Source organism: Oryctolagus cuniculus, chromosome 9 (genome assembly GCF_964237555.1).
Source record: "Oryctolagus cuniculus chromosome 9, mOryCun1.1, whole genome shotgun sequence".
Taxonomy (NCBI): Eukaryota; Metazoa; Chordata; class Mammalia; order Lagomorpha; family Leporidae; genus Oryctolagus; species Oryctolagus cuniculus.
The window spans coordinates 13,620,931-13,645,339 of record NC_091440.1 but is presented as its reverse complement, the minus strand read 5'-3'; the positions used below and the strand labels follow the sequence as shown (position 1 = coordinate 13,645,339).

The 24,409-nt window shown below is 45.2% G+C and overlaps 1 protein-coding gene across 38 annotated transcripts in view; it reads right to left on the bottom strand.

Annotated features, from left to right (window-relative positions):
• The window catches only part of DOCK9 (dedicator of cytokinesis 9), a 325,197-nt gene that overhangs the window by 170,759 nt on the left and 130,029 nt on the right, over positions 1-24,409 (bottom strand). For all 38 annotated transcript variants that reach the window (XR_011378719.1, XM_070048669.1, XM_070048650.1 and 35 more), the window contains exon 2: positions 8,176-8,292. Coding sequence is in view for 37 of the 38 variants with exons in the window: in XM_070048669.1 (XP_069904770.1) it covers positions 8,176-8,292 (117 nt within the window). In the remaining variant the exon portion in view is untranslated. The remainder of the gene's footprint in view (positions 1-8,175; positions 8,293-24,409) is intronic.

Genomic DNA, 24,409 nt, shown 5'->3' with positions numbered 1-24,409 from the left:
CAAAGATTGTTCTTCCTGCAGTTTAGTGAAAAGAACACTAAATTGGCACAATCTGAGTCTCATAGTCCTTGAAATCTGGTGAATTAAGCAAGATGGTTTTAGTGAAACAAACAGTTAAAAACATTAATGATTTCAAATGTTCTTAAGTCACTTTCTTTTCCTGATGCATTTCTAGTAAGAAAGAAAGGATTGGATGTACATCTTCAAGGGGTCTAGGAACCTCATTATCCAATGCATTGGATAAAACGTTCAAAATAGCCACTTACAGGGGTCTACTCACAAACTCATATTTCAGTTTGATTTTTATCTATTATTTAAATTCAGTAGCCCTGTTGGTTGAGCTCAACATTTTTACATTTACTAATATTCTGAATATCCGCCAAATGGGTTAATATTTTGTTACAAGCTGATTCACTCTATCTATGCTGGTTCACCCCCTGAATGGCTGCAACAGGTGAGGTTGGGCCAGGCCAGGCCAAAGCCAGGAGCGTGGAACTCCATCCCAACCTCTCATATGTGCAGGGGCCCAAGCATCTGGCCATCTTCCTCTGCTTTCCCAGGCTCATTAGCAGGGAGCTGGATCAGAAGTGGAGCAGCCAGGACACAAACTGATACCCATATGGGATGCTGGTTTTGCAAGCAGCAGCTCAACCTGTTTGACTACAACGCCAGCCCCTAATTGTTTTCATCAAAATCCCAGATGAGAGGAGCCAATCCCTGGTTGATAATCTGTATATTATTATTATTATTAAATACCTACCCTGTACCATGCATTCTGTGTGCTTGAAAACTAAGATCCCTGCCTTATGGAGTTCGTGAATCAACACAAACATATATTCATGTGTATGTTAAAAGAGGAATTAATAGAAACCAACAACTAGGTACAGAGGACCACGAATGCCAAAAGGGGTCTGAGAAGTGACAGTGGGCAAGGGCCTCACTGAGAAGGCTTGCTTTAGACATGGCTTGCAGGAGGTGAGGGACAGCACGCGGAGGGGAGAGGTCCTAAGGCAGGGGACTAAGGAGGGAGAGAGGACCCCACGGAGCACAGGGAGCAGGGAAGTTGAGGTGGGGGAGGCCAGAGCCAGGTAAGATCCGGGATGGGGACCTTGGGCAACAGGAACCCCTCACTGAGGGGTTCTGAACACAGGAGTGATGTCATCGACTTGCTGTTTAAACAATCACTCTGACTAGGAAGGGACAGGAAGTTGGAAGGGGGCACAGAGAGGATGGAAGACTTGAGAGGAAGCTACTGCATCAATGGCAAGACGGCAGAGGCAAGGGCTGTGGGCAGGGTTACTGCAATGAGAACAAGACGACTCCGCCTCCCCAGACCGCTTTCCAGACACGCCTCATTCCTCCAAGCTGCCTTTGCCTGGGGCCAACCTCACATGGTTCCCTCAGCCCAAATCACCTCCAAATTTATCAAGGCAGGATCCTCACCCTGCTGGTTAGAGGCAGAGGCATCTCCCATTCTATCAAAACTCCCCCAGAAAGATCCTCAATTCCATCTCTGTAAGACTCCCAAAGATCCTTGCCTCAAAGCACAGCCCCTGCCATCCTGTATCTTCAGTCTCTTCAATCCTGTTTCCCTCCTTAGCTCATCTGCCTGTTCTCCCAATCCTGCCCAATACCTCTCCAGACCTGGCCATTGCTGTCAGCTATGATCCCTTTCTCGTCTACTTCACTCTAACCTCTAGTCTCTCCCACTCAGTTCTTGAGCCCTGGCTCATTTCCAACTCCACTGACCTTTGTGGACACCTCCCCAGCAAGGGACTCCACTGCCTGCCTCTTCCAAACTCTCCCACGCTGCTGCCAGGTCCCTGCAGTTTCCTGATTCTTCCCCTGGCTTTCTGTCTCTGCTCCCCACCTCCCGCTGCTAATCTAAGGTGCTCCCCAGGCTGCAGTCCCCGTGGAGGCCTGCCATCGTCCTAGCCCCTGTGGTTCCTGTCTCACACGTCTGCAGGTGAGTTCAGACCTTCCTCTGTAGTTCTGACTTCTCTCTCAGGCTGCTGCATGTCTGCATTTCCAGCCACTTAAAGGGCTACTAGCACCTGGACTGGCTACTAGTCCCACTGAGCTCTCACACTTAACATTCCTGGAAGAGATTCCCAAGGGACTGGATTTATCTCATGACACTGGTCAGTCTCTTACCCCTCAGTAACATTAGTCCATGCCTTTATCTCCTCTCAAAACCAAGGAGCCTGTCTCATAAACACCTCAAGAAGCTGAGCCTGTGCACAAGCAGCGTAAGCATAAACATCAGTTAACTAAATACACTCATCGACTTGGTACTACCTGAAAAGCAAACTTTTTAAGGAATATCTGACAATAAATTATTGGCCACTATTTTCTGTAAAAGGCATTAGTACTTGAACTGGAATTAAACTTCTCATGTCCTGAAGGTCGGGCCGGTGTCAATTCAGAAATATCACTCGTCTAGGTTTTTCGCGGCAGACCCAATCCTAGACATGAACTCATGTCTCAGAAACCACAATGCCCAAGGAAAGCTGCACTGCTGGCCACTGAATTCCGACTAATAAAAATTTCGAGGAATTTATAAAAAAGAACACTTTTCAGTAAAAAAAAAGCCAAAAACAAAGTATTGAGATTATTTTTTTTGGCAGCATACAATAAAAAAAGCCAGGACAAAACACCGTGAAAAAAATATTTTCTTTTCAAAAGGACAGATGGGAAATGAGATCAGGGACTTCCAGGCCTTTGTAAGTAGTGGGGCTTGGCTTCCTCTCCGGGTCAGTGGTTTGTAGATCACTATCAGTTCATGTAAGCGGGAGAGGAAAAGACCCAGAGAAAAATAAAAATCAGGATGTTACTGAAAGGGAAATGGAGTAACCACATTTTTCTGCACAATGCTGAGAACCCTCGAGGATTCTCCTGTATTTAAACATCTCCACAGGGGAAAATTTCCAGGATTTTCAGTGACAGATCATCTTTGCTCTATATTTCCACCCTTCATTTTAAGTTCTCAGGCTAAGACACAAATATTGACGATGCACCGCGAATATCTGAAAGAAATGCACCTGAGTAATCATTCCTCACCCTGACTAATGATGACAGTCCTACTGATGACAACAGCTTCAACCCATAGCACAGAAATGCCGTAACAACCTCTCTGTTCTAAAACTGTGATAAAGTACGCAAAACATAAAACGTACAGTCCTGACTTCTAAGGAAACATACAGGGGTATTAAGGATGTTTGCAAAGTTGTGCAGTCCTCCCTACCACCCATCTCCTCCCTACCACCCATCTCCAGAACTCTTTTCATCTTGCAGAACTGAAACTCCATACTCTTTAAACAACAACTTCCCGTCCTCTCTGCCCGTAGCTACTGGCAACCACTGTTCTCTTTTGTTTCCATTATTTTGATTGCTCTAGGTGTCTCATGTAAATGGAGCCATACAGTATTTTTCCTTTAGTCACTGGCTTATTTCAATTAGCATAATGTCCTCAAATGTCACCCATGTTACAGGATGTGGCAGGATTTTTTTCCTGTCAAGCCTGAATTTTATTCCGTTATATGGAGACATCACATTTGTTCATGCATTCATCGGGTGGGGGACACATGTGTTCTTCTGCCCCTTGGCTACTGTGAAAGAGCTGTTGTGAGAGCATCTCGTCCAGGCTTTGCTTCCGAGACTGCTGTGTACACCCGAAGTCAATACACCATGCTCTCGTTACACTTCCATACACAAACTGCCCCTGATTTTCTTACACCAGACACCAAAGGCTAATAGTGATAAAATACAAACAGTACCCACAAATTGCCCTTTATCATTCTTTTTTCAGTTTACTACTATTTCTGTCACTCTGCATAAACACACGAACAATAGTAAGCTATGTAACAAAATCAGAATACAAGGAATTTAAAAATGCAGATTCAGCAGCTTGATCACAGAGCTTAGGACTGTCACCCCCAACATCATGGCCTGTTACAAGGAGTCCCGCTTCAAGGAGAATCATGCCTGGGAATCAAATTCTTTGTGTCTCGGACAGGAAAAGTAGGGTCCTTGGCATTCAGCTATACAAAGACTTGTCATTTCATAAGTGGTAAGTCAACTTACTTATCTTGATCTAAAACATCTTGATTTAAAGGTTATCACCTCTGTTGAACTGCCTGTTAATATTTACCTACAATTCTGCTTATGGAGAAGTAAGTTCTCAGATGTTTGCCAAGGAAAACTGGTAAGGCCACAAAATTTAAAGAAAAATTAAAGTCCAATTAGCTGCCAGAAAATATTTTTTTAAGACTCCATTTCAAGGCCGGCTCTGCGGCTTACTAGGCTAATCCTCCACCTGCGGCGCCAGCACACCGGGTTCTAGTGTCAGTCGGGGCACCAGATTCTGTCCCGGTTGCCCCTCTTCCAGGCCAGCTCTCTGCTGTGGCCAGGGAGTGCAGTGGAGGATGGCCCAAGTCCTTGGGCCCTGCACCCCATGGGAGAACAGGAGAAGCACCTGGCTCCTGCCATCGGATCAGCGCGGTGCGCCGGCCGCGGCGGCCATTGGAGGGTGAACCAACGGCAAAAGGAAGACCTTTCTCTCTGTCTCTCTCTCTCACTGTCCACTCTGCCTGTCAAAAAAAAAAAAAAAAAAAAAAAGACTCCATTTCAACTGCATTTTTTTTAAATTTCAGAAATTACCTAGTTTCCATAAAACCAAACCATTGTGCCGGCACTCATTTTTATAAATCTGATCATTGGGATTTCCTCAGGTGCCAAACATTATTAATATTTACTTCTTTTTTAGAAAGATTTTTATTAATTATTTGAAAAGCAGAGTTACAGCAAGAGAGAAGGAGAGGCAGGGAGAGGCAGAGGGATGTTCCATTTGCTAGTTCACTCCCTACACGGATGCAAAGGCCAGGGCTGAGCAAGGGCAAGGCCAGGAGCCACAGGCTTCTTCTGGATCCCACGTACGTGCAGGGGCCCAAGCACTTGGGCTGTTGTCTGCTTCCTTCCCAGGTGCATGAGCAGGGAACTGTACTGGAAGTGGAGCAGCTGGAACTCGAATTAGCACCCATATGTTGCTGCAGGTAGCAGCTTAATTAACCCACTGCCTCACAGCGACAGCCCCAATATTTAATTCTTCAATGAAAGAAAAAAAAACTTGGGGGCCAGCTGCTTCACTCTGGATCCAGCTCCCTGGTAATGCACCTGGGAAGGCAGCAGAGGATGGCCCAAGTGCTTAGGTCCCCACAGCTATGTGGGAGACCGGAAGAAGCTCCTGGCTCCTGGCTTCAGCCTGGCCCAGCCCTGGCTGTTGCGGCCATTTGAGGACTGAACCAGTGGATAGGAGACCTGTCTGTCTCATCCTTCTCTCTCTGTAACTCTATTTTTCAAATAATTAAAATAAATCTTAAAAAAAAAAAAAAAGGCTCTGGAAGAATGAACAAGAACCAAGATCCAAAGCACCAGGGTCTACTGCTAAAAAGCCAAGTGCCCATAACTCTGTTGTCCCTGACTATGGCAGATTGCGCACTGAGCATTTGATTTTCATAAAATCCACATTTATTTCACATATTTCATTGCTGTAAACACATTTCTTCCATCCTCAGGCAAGTACAGCCAACAAATCATTCTTCCATACAATTTATTTCCAGACAATCGTAGATGAACTTGGGATCCAACCAATAAGGGCTCAATGTCAACACATATCCTACTCATGAAATGTACAAATGTATCATCACTGCCCACACTTCTATCTTAGTAAATTATCTTTTTGAATAATTCGTCAGAAACTTACATGGAATTCTATTATCTTAATAGTTTGTTAACAGGGGCCGGCACTGTGGTACAGTAAGTTAATCCTCTGCCTGAGGCGCCGGCATCCCATATGGGTACAGGTTCTAGTCCCGGCTGCTCCACTTCCAATCCAGCTCTCTGCTATGGCCTGGAAAAGCAGCAGAAGATGGCCCAAGTCCTTGGGCCCCTGCACCCACATGGGAGACCGGCAAGAAACACCTGGCTCCTGGCTTCAGATTGGCTCAGCTCCAGCCACTGCGGCAATCTGGGGAGTGAACCAAGGGAAGGAAGGCCTTTCTCTGTCTCTCCCTCTCACTGTCTGTTACTCTATCTCTCAAATAAATAAATAAAATCTTAAAAAAATAGTTTGTTAACATTGTTTGATTATTTGATAGTGCAAATCACCCCCTCAGAATGAGCATTTTGCTCATTTGACCATCTCCTAACTTACTTGCTATCTTCTGTTATGAAATGAAATACTTCTAATGAGTTTCTGAGGCCGCTAATAATACAACAATAATTCTATTCCTACTCTGCCTTAGCAAACAGACAGAAGGAACCTGCGGCAGTGCTGATTCACTGTACTCATCCGCTAATCAGATGTTTAATAATATCTCCAAGATAATCTAGTAAGAAAGCACAGTGCAACGGCCTCACCTGATGAGAAAGTGGGAACAGCACCCAAACTTGACTGGGACCTATTGCACTGACATTATGGAGACCAAAGCTGAAATTTAAGCCCCTTTATCTTTGGAAAAACTTCCCCCAAACAGAAAATAACTTGCTCATTCATCCCTGACCAGCAAACCATCAGTGAGTTCTTTGCCTTTCCTTGAATATCTGTGCCTGGTATCACCAGAGAAGTAATTAAAGGCACGAGGGACAAAGGAGTATTTTTCAAAGCCTTAATCACCTGGTTCCACAACTCCTGAAACATCCAAGCTCCTTGTCCTTGGAGAAAGATGAAGCTGCATTAATTAACTTTATCTTAGTTTTTGGTTTGCTTCTTAAGCAATCTTATCTCAGATCTGCAAATATAACTGTAGTCTAGGTTGCAAAAAAAAAAAAAAAAAAGACGTTGCTACTCTAATTAATACTCTAATTAAGAAGAAAACATACTTCATACTCAGGGAAACTTGAGATAAATTTCTGCTTCCTCAGAGAGTAATACAAGAAAATTTATCAACATGAAGCATAATTTGCAATCATTTTGTTTCTCATTTGTTGCCAAATCATAGCCAAGCAGTATTACTTGGGAAAGAATGAAAGAATACTCATTTTTCAGCCTATGGGTATCTCCGCATATCAGAGTGAATGTTTGTGAAAATTCCCACCTTTGATGTAAACCGAAGTCTCTTAAATTTCGTGAGAGAAGAACTTCAAGGATTGTAATTTAACAATTGTTATCAGTGTAGAAGTTCTAAAGACAATTCAATATGTATAAAATTGTCAACAGTACAGGTTATATTCTGGGGTGTAAGATTAGAAAGAATAGAATGGAATCTTTTAATGTCAATTATTTCAATATTTGCCTGTTTCATTTAATTTTTACAAGTATATAGTGCTTTTTGAGTTAAGCAAGAAACCAATGAAAATTAAACAAGATAAGGCAGCTCAGTTCACGGAAGTCAGGCCTTGGATGGTAACGGCCTCAGGTAAAGAAGTGTCCAGGTAAGATTCTTCTGTTCCAGAGAAGTACAGGCCAGGTCACAGGAGGGCGAGGGCAGTAACCACAACCTCCAAACAGATGGAGGTGACTCTAGGTTGCCAAGCATTCGCCACCACTGGGTTTCCAGGACGAAGAATGCTATCCTGGCTCCTCGACAGACCTAGAGCCTGCTGTGGGTCCTTTATTCACAGGCTGCAGCATCAACAGGAGCTCGTAGTAAGAGCCGCAGTGAGTCCTACACATTTCCTCCAAGGAACAGCTCAGTGCCTACCTCACCGCACAGAGGTAGCCCTGCGGGCATTCCTGCTAAACCCGGGGCTCTTCTCTGGGAGCCTACGCTCAGGTGAGGGCCTCCTGTGGCAGGCGGCCAAAGCGCCTCTCTGAAGGGAGGCATGGAAAAGCTTCCCACTGCTCCCAGAGAAGCCCATCCTTCATACTCCCACATCACTGGCCAAAAACATCTGAACCTAAACCTAAATCAGTACCTGTGCCCACTAAGCCAAACCAGAGTAGCACTGTTACGCAAGATCTCTCTCTCTCACTGATGCACACATACACCCCTCTATATCTTTGCACATACATAATATTTTTAAAAAACCATTATAATATTAACTCATGAAGGAAATATATAATGACAACTATCCTCTTAAAAACAACATTTTTTAAACATCATAAACAATAAATCAATAGATAGGAACCGTCCACAGACCAAGCGCTGGACTCCACTGACAGAAACATGGAGTTACCTGGAAGTCATCGTAAGGGAAGAGGAGCATCTCCCTCAAGCAGTCGTTCAGGATCTGAGTCTTCTTCTGGACGATGACATTTTCATAGTCCAGGGGCTCAATGAGCTTTGGCTTGGCCTGGAAGGCAAAAGATAAATAACTGAAACATGCTTATAGAGAGTAATTCCTTAAGATTAAAGACCTTTACACATTCCATTCCATACATTCTGTATTCTCCAGCTACACCACAAGCAGAGTGTGCTATTTTTACCATCAGCAAGGAACACAAATAAGAGATAAAAATTGCTTTCAAATGGGACAAAAGACCCTTCCTGGTACCCTGTCTACACAGAGTGAAACGCAAAGAATGTCTGCATTCTGCTAGGATGTTCAGTCATTTCTTGAGTAACCCCTGGCTAGGTCAGCTCCTTCCAAGTTTTAGGGTCTACCAGAGATGCCCCAATAGTTAGGGTCCAGCCCTGGCTTGGCAGCCAAGGCTGAATATGGAGAGGGCTCATAATTCGGCGCCATTCTTCCTGCCCCAAATGTATCCACGGGACTATCTCATACAAGGTTCATAAGGGAGGGCCAGCGCTGTGGCATGGCAGGTTAAGCCACCACTTGCAGCACCAACATCCCACATGGGATCCAGTTCAAGTCCTGGCTGTTCTACTTCCAATCCAGCTCTCTGCTAATGTGCCTGGGAAAGCAGCAGAAGATGGCCCAAGTCCCTGCCATCCACATGGGAGACCCAGAAGAAGCTCCTGGCTTTGGCCTGGCCCAGCCCCATCCTAATGGCCATTTGGGGAGTGAATCAGCAGATGGTAGATTTTTCTCTGTGTGTGTTTCCTCTCTCTCTGTAACTCTTCCAAATAAATAAATAAATAAATCTTTAAAAAAAAAAAAGGCTCCACAGAATACTTCTTTGAGTTTCACAACATCCTTCTCTACCCTGAAATATCTATACACTTACATATATAATACCTCAATACAGAATAATATGAACTGGACCAAAACCAAGCAAACAAAAAGTACCAAACAAAGGCCTGGGGGTGGGGGTGGGGCCTCAGGGAGAGGGATGTCTGTCTCTCACTAGTTTGTACTGAGTGGAAAAAGAGGTAACTGGCAAGTGGGGAAAGAAAACACCATTTCTTGCCACTTTCAAAGCCAGTCACTTCAGTAAAATCTCTTTTCTATCATCAGTCAACACCATCACATGTACAGATCACCTTCCACATGCCAGGCACCAACTGGCTAACTATGAAACATCATTCTGAATGCTGTAAAGGTGTTTATACACGTAGGATGGTATCAGAAGTAACCAAGGGGCCGGAACTGTGGCGTAGTGGGTAAAGCCACTGCCTCCAGTGCCAGCATCCCATATGGGCGCCAGTTCGAGTCTCAGCTGCTCCACTCTGATCAAGCTCTCTGCTATGGCCTGGGAAAGCAGCGGAGGATGGCCCAAGTGTTTGGGTTCCTGCACCCATGTGGGAGACCCAGAAGAAGCTCCTGGCTCCTAGCTCCTGGCTTTGGATTGGCACAGCTCCAGCTGTTGCAGCCAACTGGGGAGTGAACCAGCAATGGAAGATATCTCTTGCTCTCTTCTCTCTCTCTCTCTACCTCTACCGCTACCTCTACCTCTCCTTCTCTCTCTATGTAACTCTGACTTTCAAATAAATAAATAAATCTTTAAAACAAAAAGTAACCAAATACATTGTATCATAGTTACCATAAGATATTTAAATTTCTTTTTATTTATTTGAGAGGCAGAGAGAGAGAAGGCTTCCATCTGCTAGTTCACTCCTCAAATGCCAACTGCTCCACTTCTGATCCAGCTCCCTGCTAATGCACCTGGGAAAGCAGCAGAAGATGGCCCAAGTCCTTGGGCCCCTGCACCCACGTGGGAGACCTGGAAGAAGCTCCTGGCTTCAGCCTGGCCCAGCTTTGACTGTTGCGGCCATCTGAGCAATAAACCAGTACATGGAAGGACTCTTTCCTCTTTCTCTGTCTCTCCTTCTCTCTCTGTAACTCTTTCAAATAAAATTAACAGATCTTTAAAAACCAATCTGATGTACTTAATCTCAGTAAATGCCATATATATCAGTGACTATTTATATGCAGGAAATACATTAAAGATATCTGGTAAGTGACTGAGGATGATGTGTTCCCCAAATGCATTTCCCAGCCTCCCTGCGGTCAGGTACAGCCACGTGACTGCCTTTTGGTCAATGTCACATGACTGGAAGAGATGTGACACACCCTGCCCTCTGCCAGCCACTTACATAGGATCTACCCAGGATCTACCCAGGAGCGAGTGGAGCCCTGAGATAGAAGGAGACTAGCTCTTTGCATAACCCTGTACAAGGCACCTGCTTAAAGCAAGTCCTGAAGCACTCCATGAGCAAGAACTGAAATGGTTATCTGTCACAGCAGTCAGCTTTCTCTGAGTATATATGTGTATACCTGTGAAGGGGCTTCAAAATGTTCATGGAAAATGAGCAGTACGAAAAAACTGTATACTGGTTCAAGACCCAGCTGCTCCACTTCCAATCCAGCTCCCTGCTAATGTGGCAAGAAAGCAGCAAAAGATGGCCCCTGCACCCACAAGGGAAACCCAGGAAAAAGCTCTGTCCTCCTGGCTTCAGTCTGGCCCAGCTCCAGCCATTGTGGCCATTTGAGAAGTGAACAAGCAGATGGGAGGTTCTCTCTCTCTCTGTGTAACTTTGCCTTTCAAATAAATTTTTAAAAATGCAAAAAAATGCATGGATTTTTAAAATTTTCTACACCAAAATAACCTTATCTTTTAATTCCATTTTTCTATGAATTTGTGAAATACCCTTGTTAAATGCTCATATTTAACTTCAATTATTTGATTTAAGTAGACTCTCTAGAATCTAAAGAAAAAAGCAATACCCAAACAGTGCATAATTATAACTAGGTTAGACTAGATACAGAGAGTAAAAAACATAAAATTTAAAACACTAAGGCTAATACAGTGAAAGTCTAGGTAAATTATAATTGATAACAGTGGGAATCTACGTAATTCCTACTAAATGTTCGTATTTTAAATTGTTTTTGCATTTAAAAAAGGCAAAAAGACTTAAGCAAAGTAACTATTTTTGAAAATAAAAACTGCCATGGAAAATGAAAATAGTCTCCAAAATAGTTGAATTGAATTTTAAACTTGATTCATCCCTTTATTTCTATTTGTTATATTTCATATAGTAACCAGTCAACAAATGCTCATCGGCAAAATGAATGAAGATCCTGATTACAAACACCGTCCTTAGAAACCATGACCATAATCCTAACACAACCCAAACACGCACACACAGCTTTCTAAGCTTCCATTTCACAGAGGTCAGATGAGAAGCACGGCAGGGCGGGACAGACAGCACTCTCCCCTGGCTGGGGCATCTACCACGTAGCAGCAGGTCACGGAAGCTCTGCTCCATGCCGGCCCGGGGCTGGTGTAACCCCCTCCCACCCCTCCACACAGGTCAGGTGGAGGTCCCTCAAGGCCTCGTGGCAGGGACGGTGGTGCAGCGTGAGCCCGCCACACTGCTGAGGAAGGGCTTTCCTGGTCCAGGCCTTCTCATCTGGGTTTGGTTTGGTTTTGCTCTGTTGTCTGCGTGGTACTTCCGTGGTGCATACCGTCCAGAATATACACTGGCATCCCCACAGCAACTTCTAGGAAGCCCTGCTTCCCGGGGGGCAATGGGTGAAACCCAGCAGACAGCTCCCTGCCCACCAGCTCCAGCCTACAGCATCTCGGCACGTTTTATCATCCTTCCTTAGGCCACAGACACAATTCCTCCAACTGGACCTGACTTAGGTTTGGGTGCGACTAGGGGCTCTTCCAAGCGCATTTTTCCCCTTGGGTTCTGGTCTCTAGGCCCAGCAGGAAGGCAATGCCATACCCACCGTTTCTGACACGAACCTGCTCCTGTCACTTCCTCTAGTGGGACAGCACGCCCCTTCCACCAAGACGCCTGATGACAACCCCTCACGCCAGTGGGCTACAAATATTATTGTAACAACAGAGTCCTTCCTCTGAAAACAAATCCCATACACAACACAAACCTGGCATGCAGTACTTCATCCTGTAACAGGGCACCACCTTCCTCACCCTCTATGAGGCAGCCTTCGCCTTTCCTGAGCCGTGCAAGCTCCTGGCTCCTGGCTGGGGATGCATCTCACCAGGCCCTGGGGCACAGGCGCAGCTCATCCCATCAACTATCAGCGCCTTCAGGCAAGGCTGGGTTCTGTCATCTGTGTGCCTCTTAGCTTCCAGCCCAGGACCCAGAGACATATTTACTAGGGGCTAATAAAGCTTAATACCCCTACTTGTACGGCCCCCTCTCCGGGTGCTTTGTGTATAGTTCAATCATTGCTGGATATCCAGGCCTAGGAAGATTTCCAGGAGCACACTCACTGTGCCCACCCAACACCAGGACACGGGGCAAAACGAGAGCCCACAGGGCAATACAGAAAAGTCTCAAGGAATCTGGTCCTAAAATTATTTAAGGGGGCAAGGCCAGTGCTATGGCGCAGTAAATTAATCCTGCACCTGCAGTGCCGGCATCCCAGATGGGTGCCAGTTCTAATCCCGGATGCTCCACTTCTGATCCAGTTCTCTGCTGTGGCCTGGGAAACAGTAGACAATTACCCAAGTGCTTGGGTCTCTGCACCGAGTGGGAGACCCGGAGAGGCTCCTGGCTGCTGGCTTCAGGTTGGCCCAGCTCCGGTCATTGTGGCCATGTGGGGAGTAAACCAGCAGATGGAAGACTTCTGTCTCTCCCTCTCACTGTCTGTAGCTCTACCTCTCAAATAAATAAATAAAATCTTTAAAAAAATTACTTAAGGGCATATTAAGAAAAGTCACTGCACAAACTGAGAATATTCCAAAATCATACCACTCATATACAAAAGAAAATAATTTTTTCACCAATCCTAAAAATTTCTGTGACATTAACAGATGTGAAACTGGAAGGACCTTTTCTAAACTATCAGTGACAAAATACACATTTTTACTAATCATGCCAAGGGAAAGACTGAATGACCTGTTCTTGCCTTAAAGAATGATAAAACAAAATCATGATCTCATGAAGAGGTGATAAAAAAATATGAAACCAAAAAAATATAGAGAAGAAAGTATTATAGAGGTGTGTCAGGAGGCTCATGGATAAAAATGTGTTGTTCCTGTGGACTTTTGGCATTTATGGCTTGGGCTAACTTCTTAAAATGTATTTGCTGTGATTTCTGCTCAAATTCTAAAGAAATGAGTACTCACTTCCATGACTTGGTTTATCAAATTTTGAATATTTTTTTGTAAATAAGACCTCCCTCTAAATTTTATAAGCTTTGTCACAAAACTTGGATCTGACCTGATATACTACACAGATGTAGATCAAATTGAAGGCAGGGTGGTAGAGGTTAGGAAAGCTAAGCAAATATTCACATGGGTTAGGCTGTTGGGTTGTTGGACTCAGTCAATGCATGCAAAAGGCATGAACTGGAAAATTATAGGCATATAATAAACGCAGCTAAATGTTTGCATAACAGGTTTCTTTGTTTTAAACATTTTTTTGAGAGAATTCTCCCCATCCATTCAATTTTACCAATTTGTTCATAAAAACTTTCCTCTACCTTCCAGGAACATGGGGAATGAAAAAGACAGTAACAGCAGGAATACGCACAAAGAAAGAAAAACAAAAGATCCAACACAGAGATGACTGTGTAAAAGAGATGATACTGAAACTCAGGGACACAGCCCAAAGAACACATAAACAGATGTTTACATCATCAACTGAACCAAGTGCTGAGGCAGCTGATTCCGGGAGGACTGAGAAGAACCACAGCTGGGGGTGAGGGTGTTCAGAGAAGCACTTTAGACCCTTTCCCACGAAGGCAGCTCTGGGAAAGCAACAGGACCTAGGGTTCCAAAGGAGAGAAGAGAAGGCAGGAGGGAAACCCTAACAAACACTGTTCACACACGGTTACGCGACACTTTCCAGGGAAAAGATGGAGGTGGGTTCAGTAAGGAGATCTGAGAGATCCAGGGCCCATAGAGTCTACAATGGAACACCAAACCTTGGCTCCATGGAGGAGACCCGGCAGAACCACCGAAGGCAAGGGACAAATGATCAGAATGGTCAGGGAGCAAGGGGGCCTCATCTCAAGGGACAGTGTGGGCACAGGTCACTGACAACCTGCCAATCCCCCATGCTGAGCACAGCAGCTGGTGGCATGGCAGAACTCCAGCCATGACACTTCCCTACCGCTCTCACGGACGCCGAGCCACCAAGTCCCTTCTAGGCTTTCTGAACTCACTCCTCTGAAAGCGTTTTCAGCTTTGGGGCTGGCAGTCCAACATGCAAACTGAAATTCCAGGTCAAAAGGCAATCAGAAGCAGGGACTCTCAGCGCCAGGAAAATTGCTTCTGCAATCCAGCAGACCTGGAGAGCAGCCGCCCACAGAACGAGTTCAGCTTAAGCAAGATAAGTACAACATCTCAATAACCATGGGAAGAGCTAAGCTCACAGGCACACAAATTCCACTGCTCTTCCCTTGGACACGTCAGCTTCTTGTGAGCTTACTAGTTGCTTCTTGCCTTTGTGTCTCTGGTTATTAAATGTTAACACAAGCTGGAATCCTGAATGCCGCGTCTTGAAATAGCAGGCTGAGGAAATGGCAGCTCTTGGAACATCCTATTTTAAGAAATAAGAAATATTAAATCCTGCTTATAAAGAATTTAGGACTTCCTTGATTCATCTGCATGGCTATAAAAGCTACTGGATGGGCTGAGATAAAAATCCCTCATGAAATCTGCTCCATTTTCAGTCTAATGTTACTAACAGGACATCAGCAGTACTGCCAGGGATGGGGACACAGCAGCTTACAGTAAGACGGAAGGGGCTGGGGTGGGTGCTGTGGTGAGCAGGTTAAATTGCCACACGCGACAGTGTGCATGCAGCACAGCAGGTTAAAATGCCACAGCATCTAATATCAGAAAATGGTTTGAGTCCTGGGTGCTCCACTTCTGATCCAGCCTCCTGCTAATGTACCCAGGAAGCAGCACGTGATGGCTCAAGTACTTGAGTCACACAGGAGACCTGGATAGAGTTCCTGGCTCCTAGCTTCAGCACGGCCCAGACCCAGTTGTCAAGGTCACCTGGGAAGTAAACCAATGGATGGAAGACTATTTCTCTCTCTCCCTCTCTGCTTCCCCCACCCCAAATGACTCACTCAGCCTTTTGAAGACAACTTCTAATGAGTGTGAGTCACACAAGCCTTGCTACACTACCATCTTGAACACAACTCTCACTACATACTGCCACCAAGAACTTCTTGAAGTTTTCAGATTGAAGAAGAACCCCATGTTCTCATAATTACAGTGGGCACAGGAGATTAAGAGCTGCCTCCTTCCCCTTATGTAAATGCTGTCAGCAGTTACATGCTCCTTCTCCCACAAGTATTCACTAAGCCTGTATCCATGTACTGTGCTGGGACTTTAGGACAGCAAGATACAAAGGACACAGCCGGCCCCAGACAGCTCCCAGTCAGAGGGACGACAGATGTGTGAACAAGGAGGGCAGAATGGATGGCAGCAATGGGATGCAGACATGGTATGGGCCCACTAGAAAGAACCTGAGCTCCCCCAGCTAGATTGTAAACCCCCTGAGGGCAAAGATGTCTGTTTCATTCACTGCTCTCTCCAGCACCTGACACAGTGCAGGCAATCAGTAACTATGGGTAGGTTGAGTGAGGGAAGGAAGCTGCTGGAGCTGAGTCTGAGAGCAGCCGGTCAGCGAGGCCACCTCAGTCCTGTGGAAATGGCTACTAGCAACAAGACAAAAGGCGAAGTGTGCAAGATGTGAGGAGAAGAAGCCACTTACGTGCAGTTGGCTGGAATCTCAATTAGTACAGCCATGACAAAAACAACATCAAGGTTTCTCCAGTTACTAAAAACAGAACCACCATATGATCCCGCAGTCCCACTACCCGGTATACATCCAAAGGCAGTGAAATCAATGTTGGAAGGCTATCTTGACTCCTGCGTTCACTGGAGCATTATTCCTGGAGCCTAGATATGGCATCAACCTCAATACCCATCAGTGGATGAACGGATAAGGAAAATGTGTTGTGTGTGTATTACAGAACATTTTTCCACCATGAAAAAAAGCATTACTCTGTCACTTGCGACAATGTGGGTGAATTTAGAAGACATTATGTGAGGAGAAATAATCCAGGCACAGAGACACAAGTACTGAGTGATTTCATCACATGTGCAACCTTAAAAAGTTGATCTCGAAGAATCTGAAAGCAGAACAGTGGCTACAGAGGTTGGGGAGGGTAGTGGAGAGGCAGAGATGGGAAGAGATCAGTTAACCAGCAGGTACAGTTAGATAGGCAGAGTGAGTGCTGGTGTTCTATGGCACAGTAGGGTGACTATGGTTAACAATAACGTGCATATTTCAAAATAGGTGGAGGAAATTATTTGAATGTTCTCTCCATAAAGAAATAATAAACATTTAAGGTGATGGATATGCTAATTACCTTGACTTGATCACTGTTAAATGTAAACATGTATCAAAACATCACTGTGGGGCCAGCACTGTGGCAGAGCAGGTAGCGGAGCAGGTAAAAGTACCGCTTCATGTACTGGCATCCCATATGGGCACCAGTTCGAGTCCCAGCTGTTCACTTCCTTCCAGCTTCCTGCTAATGTGCCTGGGAAAGCAGCGGAGGACTGCACAGTGCTTGGGTCCCTGAACCCCTGTGGGAGACCCAGAAGAAGCTCCTGGCTCCTGACTTCTGACCAGTCCAGCTCCAGGAGACTGTTGCAGCCATTTGGGCAGTGAACCAGCAGATGAAAGATCTCTCTGTCCCTCCCTCTCTTTCTCTAACTCTGCGTTTCAAATAAACAAATCTTTTTTTCAAAAAAAAAAAAAATCACTGTACTCCATATTTGTGTAAAATCATTACTTATCATTCAAAAAACAAAACTAGAGAGAAACAGATGAATAAGTCAGCCAGTACTCAGGGTGGACTGAGAATTCCCCACAGAGAAAATGGAGAAACCAGGATGTGTGCTCATGAATAGGACTAGATTTTGTGGGACCTCGAACCTGTATAACAGAAGTGGAAGAGGAGTTAACAACGTGAAATAATCAGTTAAAATTGTTGGGGTCCCTCCAGGATCCTGAAACTTAAGCTTCCTTCGCTTCACAATAAAGCCTTCTTGAGCACGGTGAGTTCAGGAAGAATACCTGATCATAGCTGTGCACAGGGATAGCAGGGGGGCAGGAGTGGCAGAGGCTAAGACTTGGGACACAGATCTCTTGAACACAGGGAATCCAACATGACACTGAAAAAGCTATTTCGAAAGGAGACGCTCTGAACAGCTGCTGCCGAGGTGAGCCGCAGGACTCCACAGTGGACATGCTGGAGGAGCACCGGATGGTCACCCATGGGCTGTGGTTCCTCGGAATGGGAGCACAACCCTGGTGTAGAGAGCAACGGCTCTTCACAGGGGTTCCCTGCTCCACATTTGCCCAGTAGCCCTCAGGGTCTCCCCTAAAACAGGAACAAACATTTGAAGGGTGTTCTGTTGAGGGGTAACAAAGATTCACTCACCTGGGACACCCAGCCCTAGACTAGAGCCTCCAGGGAAGATGAAGCCCGAGGGGTAGCAGGCCAAGGTACAAAGGGCCCTGGAGAAGCCAGTAACCAGGAGGAGGAGGGGCACAGGGACTGAGGGAAATAAGCCCAAGCCCACAATGCCCTTCGGCTGGAGAAGAGGATCTCTCAGCACCTTGTAATAGATCCGCTCTTCTGGTCCTACCTGAGGACATCAAACCTGGGAGACGATGATAATCAAGACAAGCCCATTCTCATTAACACATGGACTTCTTCAGATTGCTTGGCTGCATGTGTAGGCAGAATGATCTAGAAGCTATTTGGAGGCAGTAATTCCTAGCACTACAAGCTTGGGCAGACATCAGAACCTGAGAGTCTGTTCTAGCCCTCACCTGTGACAGATGGGGAAACCCAGGAGTGGAGAAGTTAAGGGCCCAGCCTGGGTTTCCTGGAGGAGCCTCCCAAGCTCTGGCCCACGCTCTTCCCTGAGTCCTACCAGGACAGTGTCTACATGTTGATATCTGCACTTCACTGCCCACGTGTATAGGCATGTAATAGAAATACTTGGGGGCAAGGGGGCGGGGAAGGGAGACTTAGAAGTAAGCTCAAAGCTCAAAGCTGAGCACTGCACCACAATGGTTGATTTAGAGAATGTTTAGAGGAAAATCAAACTCTCAGGCATCTAAATATATTTCTCACGCTGCAGTGGGACTGCATCCACAGAACAGACCGCAGTAACAATGACACACTTGTGAATTCAGTTTCTTATATTACCAACACTAATAAGATGCTGAATTCCCTTTCTGCACAGCACTTCAAAAAGCACTCAAATTACAGCACAGGTTACTGAATGAAGATTTTATTTAATAAAGGATGTCTACATCAGTAAAACTAATCAATCTGAAAATCAATCAATTTGACAGAAGAAAAAAGTCTGGATTTTGTATTTGTCATTTTAATAATAGTCATGGCTTTGCAAAATGATTATCCTATTACTAAAATGAATAAAGACTGCAAAAGTGTCAATTCAACAGCATCTAGAAAAATGAATAAAACACAAAAATGAAAACTGGGGTAATAATGAAGATCGTAATAATAATATTAACTAAAACCTACAGAAGCTCTCACAGTTGTCAGCTGTGTTCAATGGGGTGCTGCGGGAATGCTAATGGAGAGGAGGACAAGACAGGAATTCAGGGGACTCACTCCACGGCCAGTGCCCACGGGTCACATGAGGGGAAAGCTGAGTGGACTGGAAAAGGCTCCCTCACAAATACAGGGCTGCAAGTGTCCTCTTTCTGTGTGGACAGAGGCGCAGGCCAGGGCCAAGGTGGGGGGGGGGGGGCGTGGAGACAGAGAGATAAGGAGACAGAGCCTGAGGGTGGGCCCAGCATGTGTCCCACTGCCTTCTAATTCTGCCTGCTTTTTTTTTTTTTTTTTCCACAAGGAAGAAGGAATCAAGAAAAGAGGAAAAAGATACACTGCAGAGTTACATAAATAATTCTATCTTAAATATATACTACGGACTCTTTTCCAGACAATATTTTCTTTTCCTTTCTTAGAATTATGACCTGAAGTTCTTAATTCTTCCTGTCAGTAAAAGCTACTTTTGGAACTCTCAAAATGAAGATTTCGGTGAGCAACCTAAAAAGCTGTAAAAGCTGCATTTAGCCCTACGAAACTGAGGACAGAGATGGACTATTCATAACACAGATATGTTTCACAAAACAGCTTCTGGCGACTTCACCACCAGAGAGGCTGTACAGAGACTGGCTAAGGGCAGTGCTGGGAGTTAGAATGTAAATCCTGGTGTCTCAAAAAGGCTCACTCTTGTTGGAGGTGATGACAGGTGCCTGTGGGCCATTACAGCCATGCAATGGTTGTGGAAGTGTCAGAAATGCAAATTCACCCCAGATCCTCTGAATCAGCAAGTTCGGTGTTGGGGTCTGGCAAGTGGGTGTTTCAACAAACCCTCAAATGACTGATGCCCACTCATGCTTGAGAACCACTCAACTGCTCCACTTACTTTGGTGTGGGTTTGAGCATTAAAAAGTATTTTCAAAAACTGCTCATTGGCTATGAAGCCTTAGAGTGAGTTGCTTACTTTACCTTTAGATCTTCATACACATATCTGAAAATTGGGACAGCAACAATTTCTGCTCTCGTCATCGCAGGTTTACTGAAGGATTTTAATAGCAGTGCCTAGTACCGAGTAAGAACTAACCAAATGGTAGTCATAAGTACAACAGTGGTTATTTATTCAATAAAATGTTAGTCCTATGACACACACACACTTTTGCTGGATTACACATGTATTATCTCATTAAATTTCCCCAAACCCTGAATGGCTGCATCATCACCATTTTATAGATGAGAAAACAGAAGTTCAAAGGAGTGAGAGCAGACACTTAGGGTCATACAGACGGTGACTCGTGGGGTCTCCCAGCCCCAAGCCCAGGACTGTACCCAAAGAGTATGGTGGATTTCGGTCCTCTAGAACCAGCAGTGCCTCTCAATGCCTCCATTCCTCCCTGTATGAGAAATGCTGACCCTGAACACCGTTCTATATGAGGATGTTTCCCCTCCACACTGCCAGGGAGAACAGAAATTCAGGGCCTCCTACCCAGCTCTGAGCTGCCTGGCTTCACTACGTCACCAGAGAAGTCACAAAAGGCAGTCTCCAACAAGATTCATTTTCCACCTGAGGAATAGTAGAAATCATACTTCAAAATTCCAAATACTCCCCCAAAAGTACAAAGTTTGAGTGTTTGCACACATGCTAATGCTATTACATGGCATGTAACTTGCATTACCACCAACTGTTTCAAGGCACTATCTTTGCAAGACAGCCCAATTTGACACTTAAATCACGGTGGAGTTTATTTCCTATAGATTCACAAATATGATATTCCATCCAATAGTTTATCCCCCAAAAAATAACTTTCTAGTTGGAGGCCTTTATCCTATGAAAATATTAAGTTTATAGACCTGCACTGTTCAAGGTGGTAACTAGTAGGCTACTTAGCACTAAAACATAGCTATTCTGAGTTCAGATGTGCCACAGGCATAAAAGCAATATCAAATATCAAGGATGTGGTGTTATAGCAGGTTAAGTCTCTAATTCCCTGCATCCCATAACCAAGTGCCAGTTCAGTTCCTAGATACTCTGCTTCTGATCTTGCTCCCTGCTAATGTGTCTGGGAGGCACTAGATCATAGCTAAGAATTTGACAGTGAGAAACCCAGAGGGAATTCCTGTATGTACAGGCATTTGGGGAGTGAATCAGCAGATGGAAGATCTATGTCTCTCTCTCTGTCACTCTGCCTTTCGAAAATAATAATAAATAAATAAATTTTAATGTAAAATATTTTGTCTTTTTTTAATTAAGGGTTTTATTTAATGAATACAAATTTCCTATGTACAGCTTTTAGGAATATAGTGTTAATATTTTAGCTTTTTAAGAAGGATTAAATGCTTAAATGGTAATATTTTGGAAAAACTAGGTTAAAATTATATTATTATGATTAATTAGATCGATTTCTTTTACTTTAACTTGGCTCCTAGAAATTTAAAATTACAGGGCCAGTGCTGTGGCATAGCAGGCTAAGTCTATCTGCAGCTATGGGCTCAGGTTCCTGTCCTGGTTGCTCCTCTTCCAGTCCAGCTCTCTGCTGTGGCCTGGGAAAGCCGTAGAAGATGGCTCAAGTGCTTGAGCCTCTGTACCCACATGGGAGACCTGGAGGAAGCTCCTAGTTCCTAGTTCCTTGGCTACAGGCTCTCTTGGAGACCTTGCCTGCAACCATTCTTCGCTGATACAGTCCCCAAAGAATGACCACATTCAGGCAGAGCTCTGGCACTGCATCAGAGATGGGGCAACAGTGGCATACAAAGAAAACAAGCCACCCAAGGGGGTTCCTGATGGGCACAAGCCCCCATTAGCGAGGGAGACTGAAGTACAGACCTCTGGGAGTGGCTACGACAATGCTGGAATCATGACGTCATGACAGGGGGCTACTACAAAGCTGGAATCACGACGTCATGACAGGGGGCTACTACAACGCTGGAATTATTACGTCATGACAGGCCAGGGGACGCACGATCTGCTGGGAGATGTGGGGAGAGGGTGTGAGCTGGGGCTTGAGGCGGGACTTCCTCCTTTCAAGTGCTGTGCATGCGGACAAAGGCAGAGCTTTGCCCAGCTGTGAAAAGCCCTCCAGCTGGAGGACAGGTTGAGTTGGGACAGGTTTTGAAGCCACAGGCGAGGAGGCCAGGAGCAGGTTCAGGGTCAGCCGCTGTGAGTCAAGAAGGCCATTTTTTGACTTTTCCGAAAAGGAGAGTGGGAGGAGGGTTTTAAGCAAGAAATTAACAACCATCTCTGTGCTTTGGAAGCAGTGGCCTGTAGCTGGATGGAGCGTGGCTCAGAGTAAGCAAAGATCGCATGGGACAGGAGGGGGCGTGAACCAGCAGTGCTGAGAACCTTTAGTGGTGAGGGGTCTCCAGGGCACCACTTGCTGCTGCCTTTCCCTTGGCAGTGACAATCTCCACAGCAAGGAGGTGCTCAGAACAGCCTCACGAGACCAGCTACTCCCCAGCAGAGCCCTCAGAGACCCACTGGTAAGTGGCACCGAGACTTGAAAGGGAGCGCTGAGGACCTTGGCACTTTCTATACCACATGACAGGAGAGTTGAAGAGAAACTATAATTTCCAAGCCCTCTAGGTTCTAAAATAATCCTCACAGTCGGTCATATGCTATCTGCGGGTGCACGCGAGGGCTTCTCGTACCTCCTGTCCGGTGTTCCCCCCCCCCCACTGTGTATTTGATACCCTTTTGTTCACTTCTGGGGGACCAGCCCACTCACTGCTCTTACTTCTTACATTGAGTGGAGACCCATTTCCCATTTTGCAACTCAAACAACCTAAAACTCAAACAATATTTTTTTTTTTAAGACTAAGCTTAAAATCTGAAGTAGAACTCCAGGATCCTAAAGCTGACTCCATCACAGGTTATTCTGGGATTAAAGACACTAACACTGCAGCAGAGAGTTGGAGCCCCTGGGGAGACCTCACGCATTATTTAGGACCTGCTTCTCCTTTAACAGGGGAGGAGACAAGTCCGGGAGGTTGGGGTGATGTGGTGATGATCCACAGAGATTGAGAGGCAGATCTGGAATCAACACTGGGTCTCTGGTGTCCACAGTGCTTTCTACTGGTCCACCTGTGGCACCAGCTACTGAACCTGGAACCTTGTATTCTGCCTCTGCCTTCCAAGGAGGGGAACAGACCTGGGCAAATGGGAGCATCTTTCAAATACTTTAGGGACCACAGTGCCCATTTCAGGATTATCCAAGGCCATGCTGTAAATGAATAATAAAAATAAATAAAGATGCCTCCAGACTCTCAGCTGTTCCATCAACCTATGCTGAGATCATACTTCATGGAAGATGACAGCCGAGAAAAGAAGGAATCCTCACACAACTGTGTGTGTGTGTGTGTGTGTGTGTGTGTGTGTGTTAATATTTCCAACTTCTTCAGGTACAACCATCCTCTTTATTCTGTTCAATTACTACTGTTCTGATAAAGTGGCCTTACTCTAAAAATTTTTAAGTTTTTTAAGGGCAATATGTTTTTGCCTTTCTTTCATCTTCATACTCCTTTTAGAAAAAAAAAAGATTTATTCTCTGAAAGGAAGAGTGACAGGGAGAGAGAGAGAGATTTTTCATCTGCTAGCTCACTCCTCAAATGGCCTCCATAGTCAGGGATAGGCCAGGCCAAACCCAGGAGCCAATAACTCCATCCGAGTCTCCCACATGGGTAGCAGGACCCAGGCACTTGGGTCGTCTTCCTCTGCCTTCCCAGACACATCAGGAGGAAGCTGCATCGGAAGTGGAACAGCCAGGACTCAAAGCAGCACACCACTATGGGACGCTGGTATCTCAAGCAGCAGTTTTAACCCCCTACACCAATGCCAGTCCCACATCTTTATAGTTCTAATGCTGCACTCAAACAACTATCATTTTTGTTAATGAACTGTGCATTTCTGTCCAGGTACGGATTTTAGAAAACCTGATGAGGAGCTCACAATCCTGCTCTGCCACTTACTAAAGGTGTGCCTAACCTCTCTGTGCTGTTTCCGCACTTGCCTCCTCAAGCTCTGAGGACCACCTGAGATAACATAACGGGCATGAAACACTGCCTGGGACAAGCAATGAAACACTGCCTGGGACAAGCAAAGCACCCTGTGTTTGCCATGTGAGACAGACAGACAGACAAAGACAACTGGCATTACTTGGCTATAAAGAACAGTGACCAGCAATTCTGCCTCTACACTGAAGACAGATCATGAGAACAGAAACACGCCAGAGCTGGGTGGATACGAATCCCAGGATGTAAAAGCAGCTCAGTGTTATAAAAGGGAGCGAGTATCCCTTCTCTGGGATAGCGTGACTACACTAACAATCAAACCAGAACCGAGTCCTGTCGAGTCCTTTGAACTTACAGCACAGATGCTGTCTTCTGTAGCTATTTGGCCACAATAATCATGTGTCTGTTAAACATTTAATCATGTGTCATGGTATTGTTAAATTCATTCCCCATCCCCCTGCCTCTCCTCCTC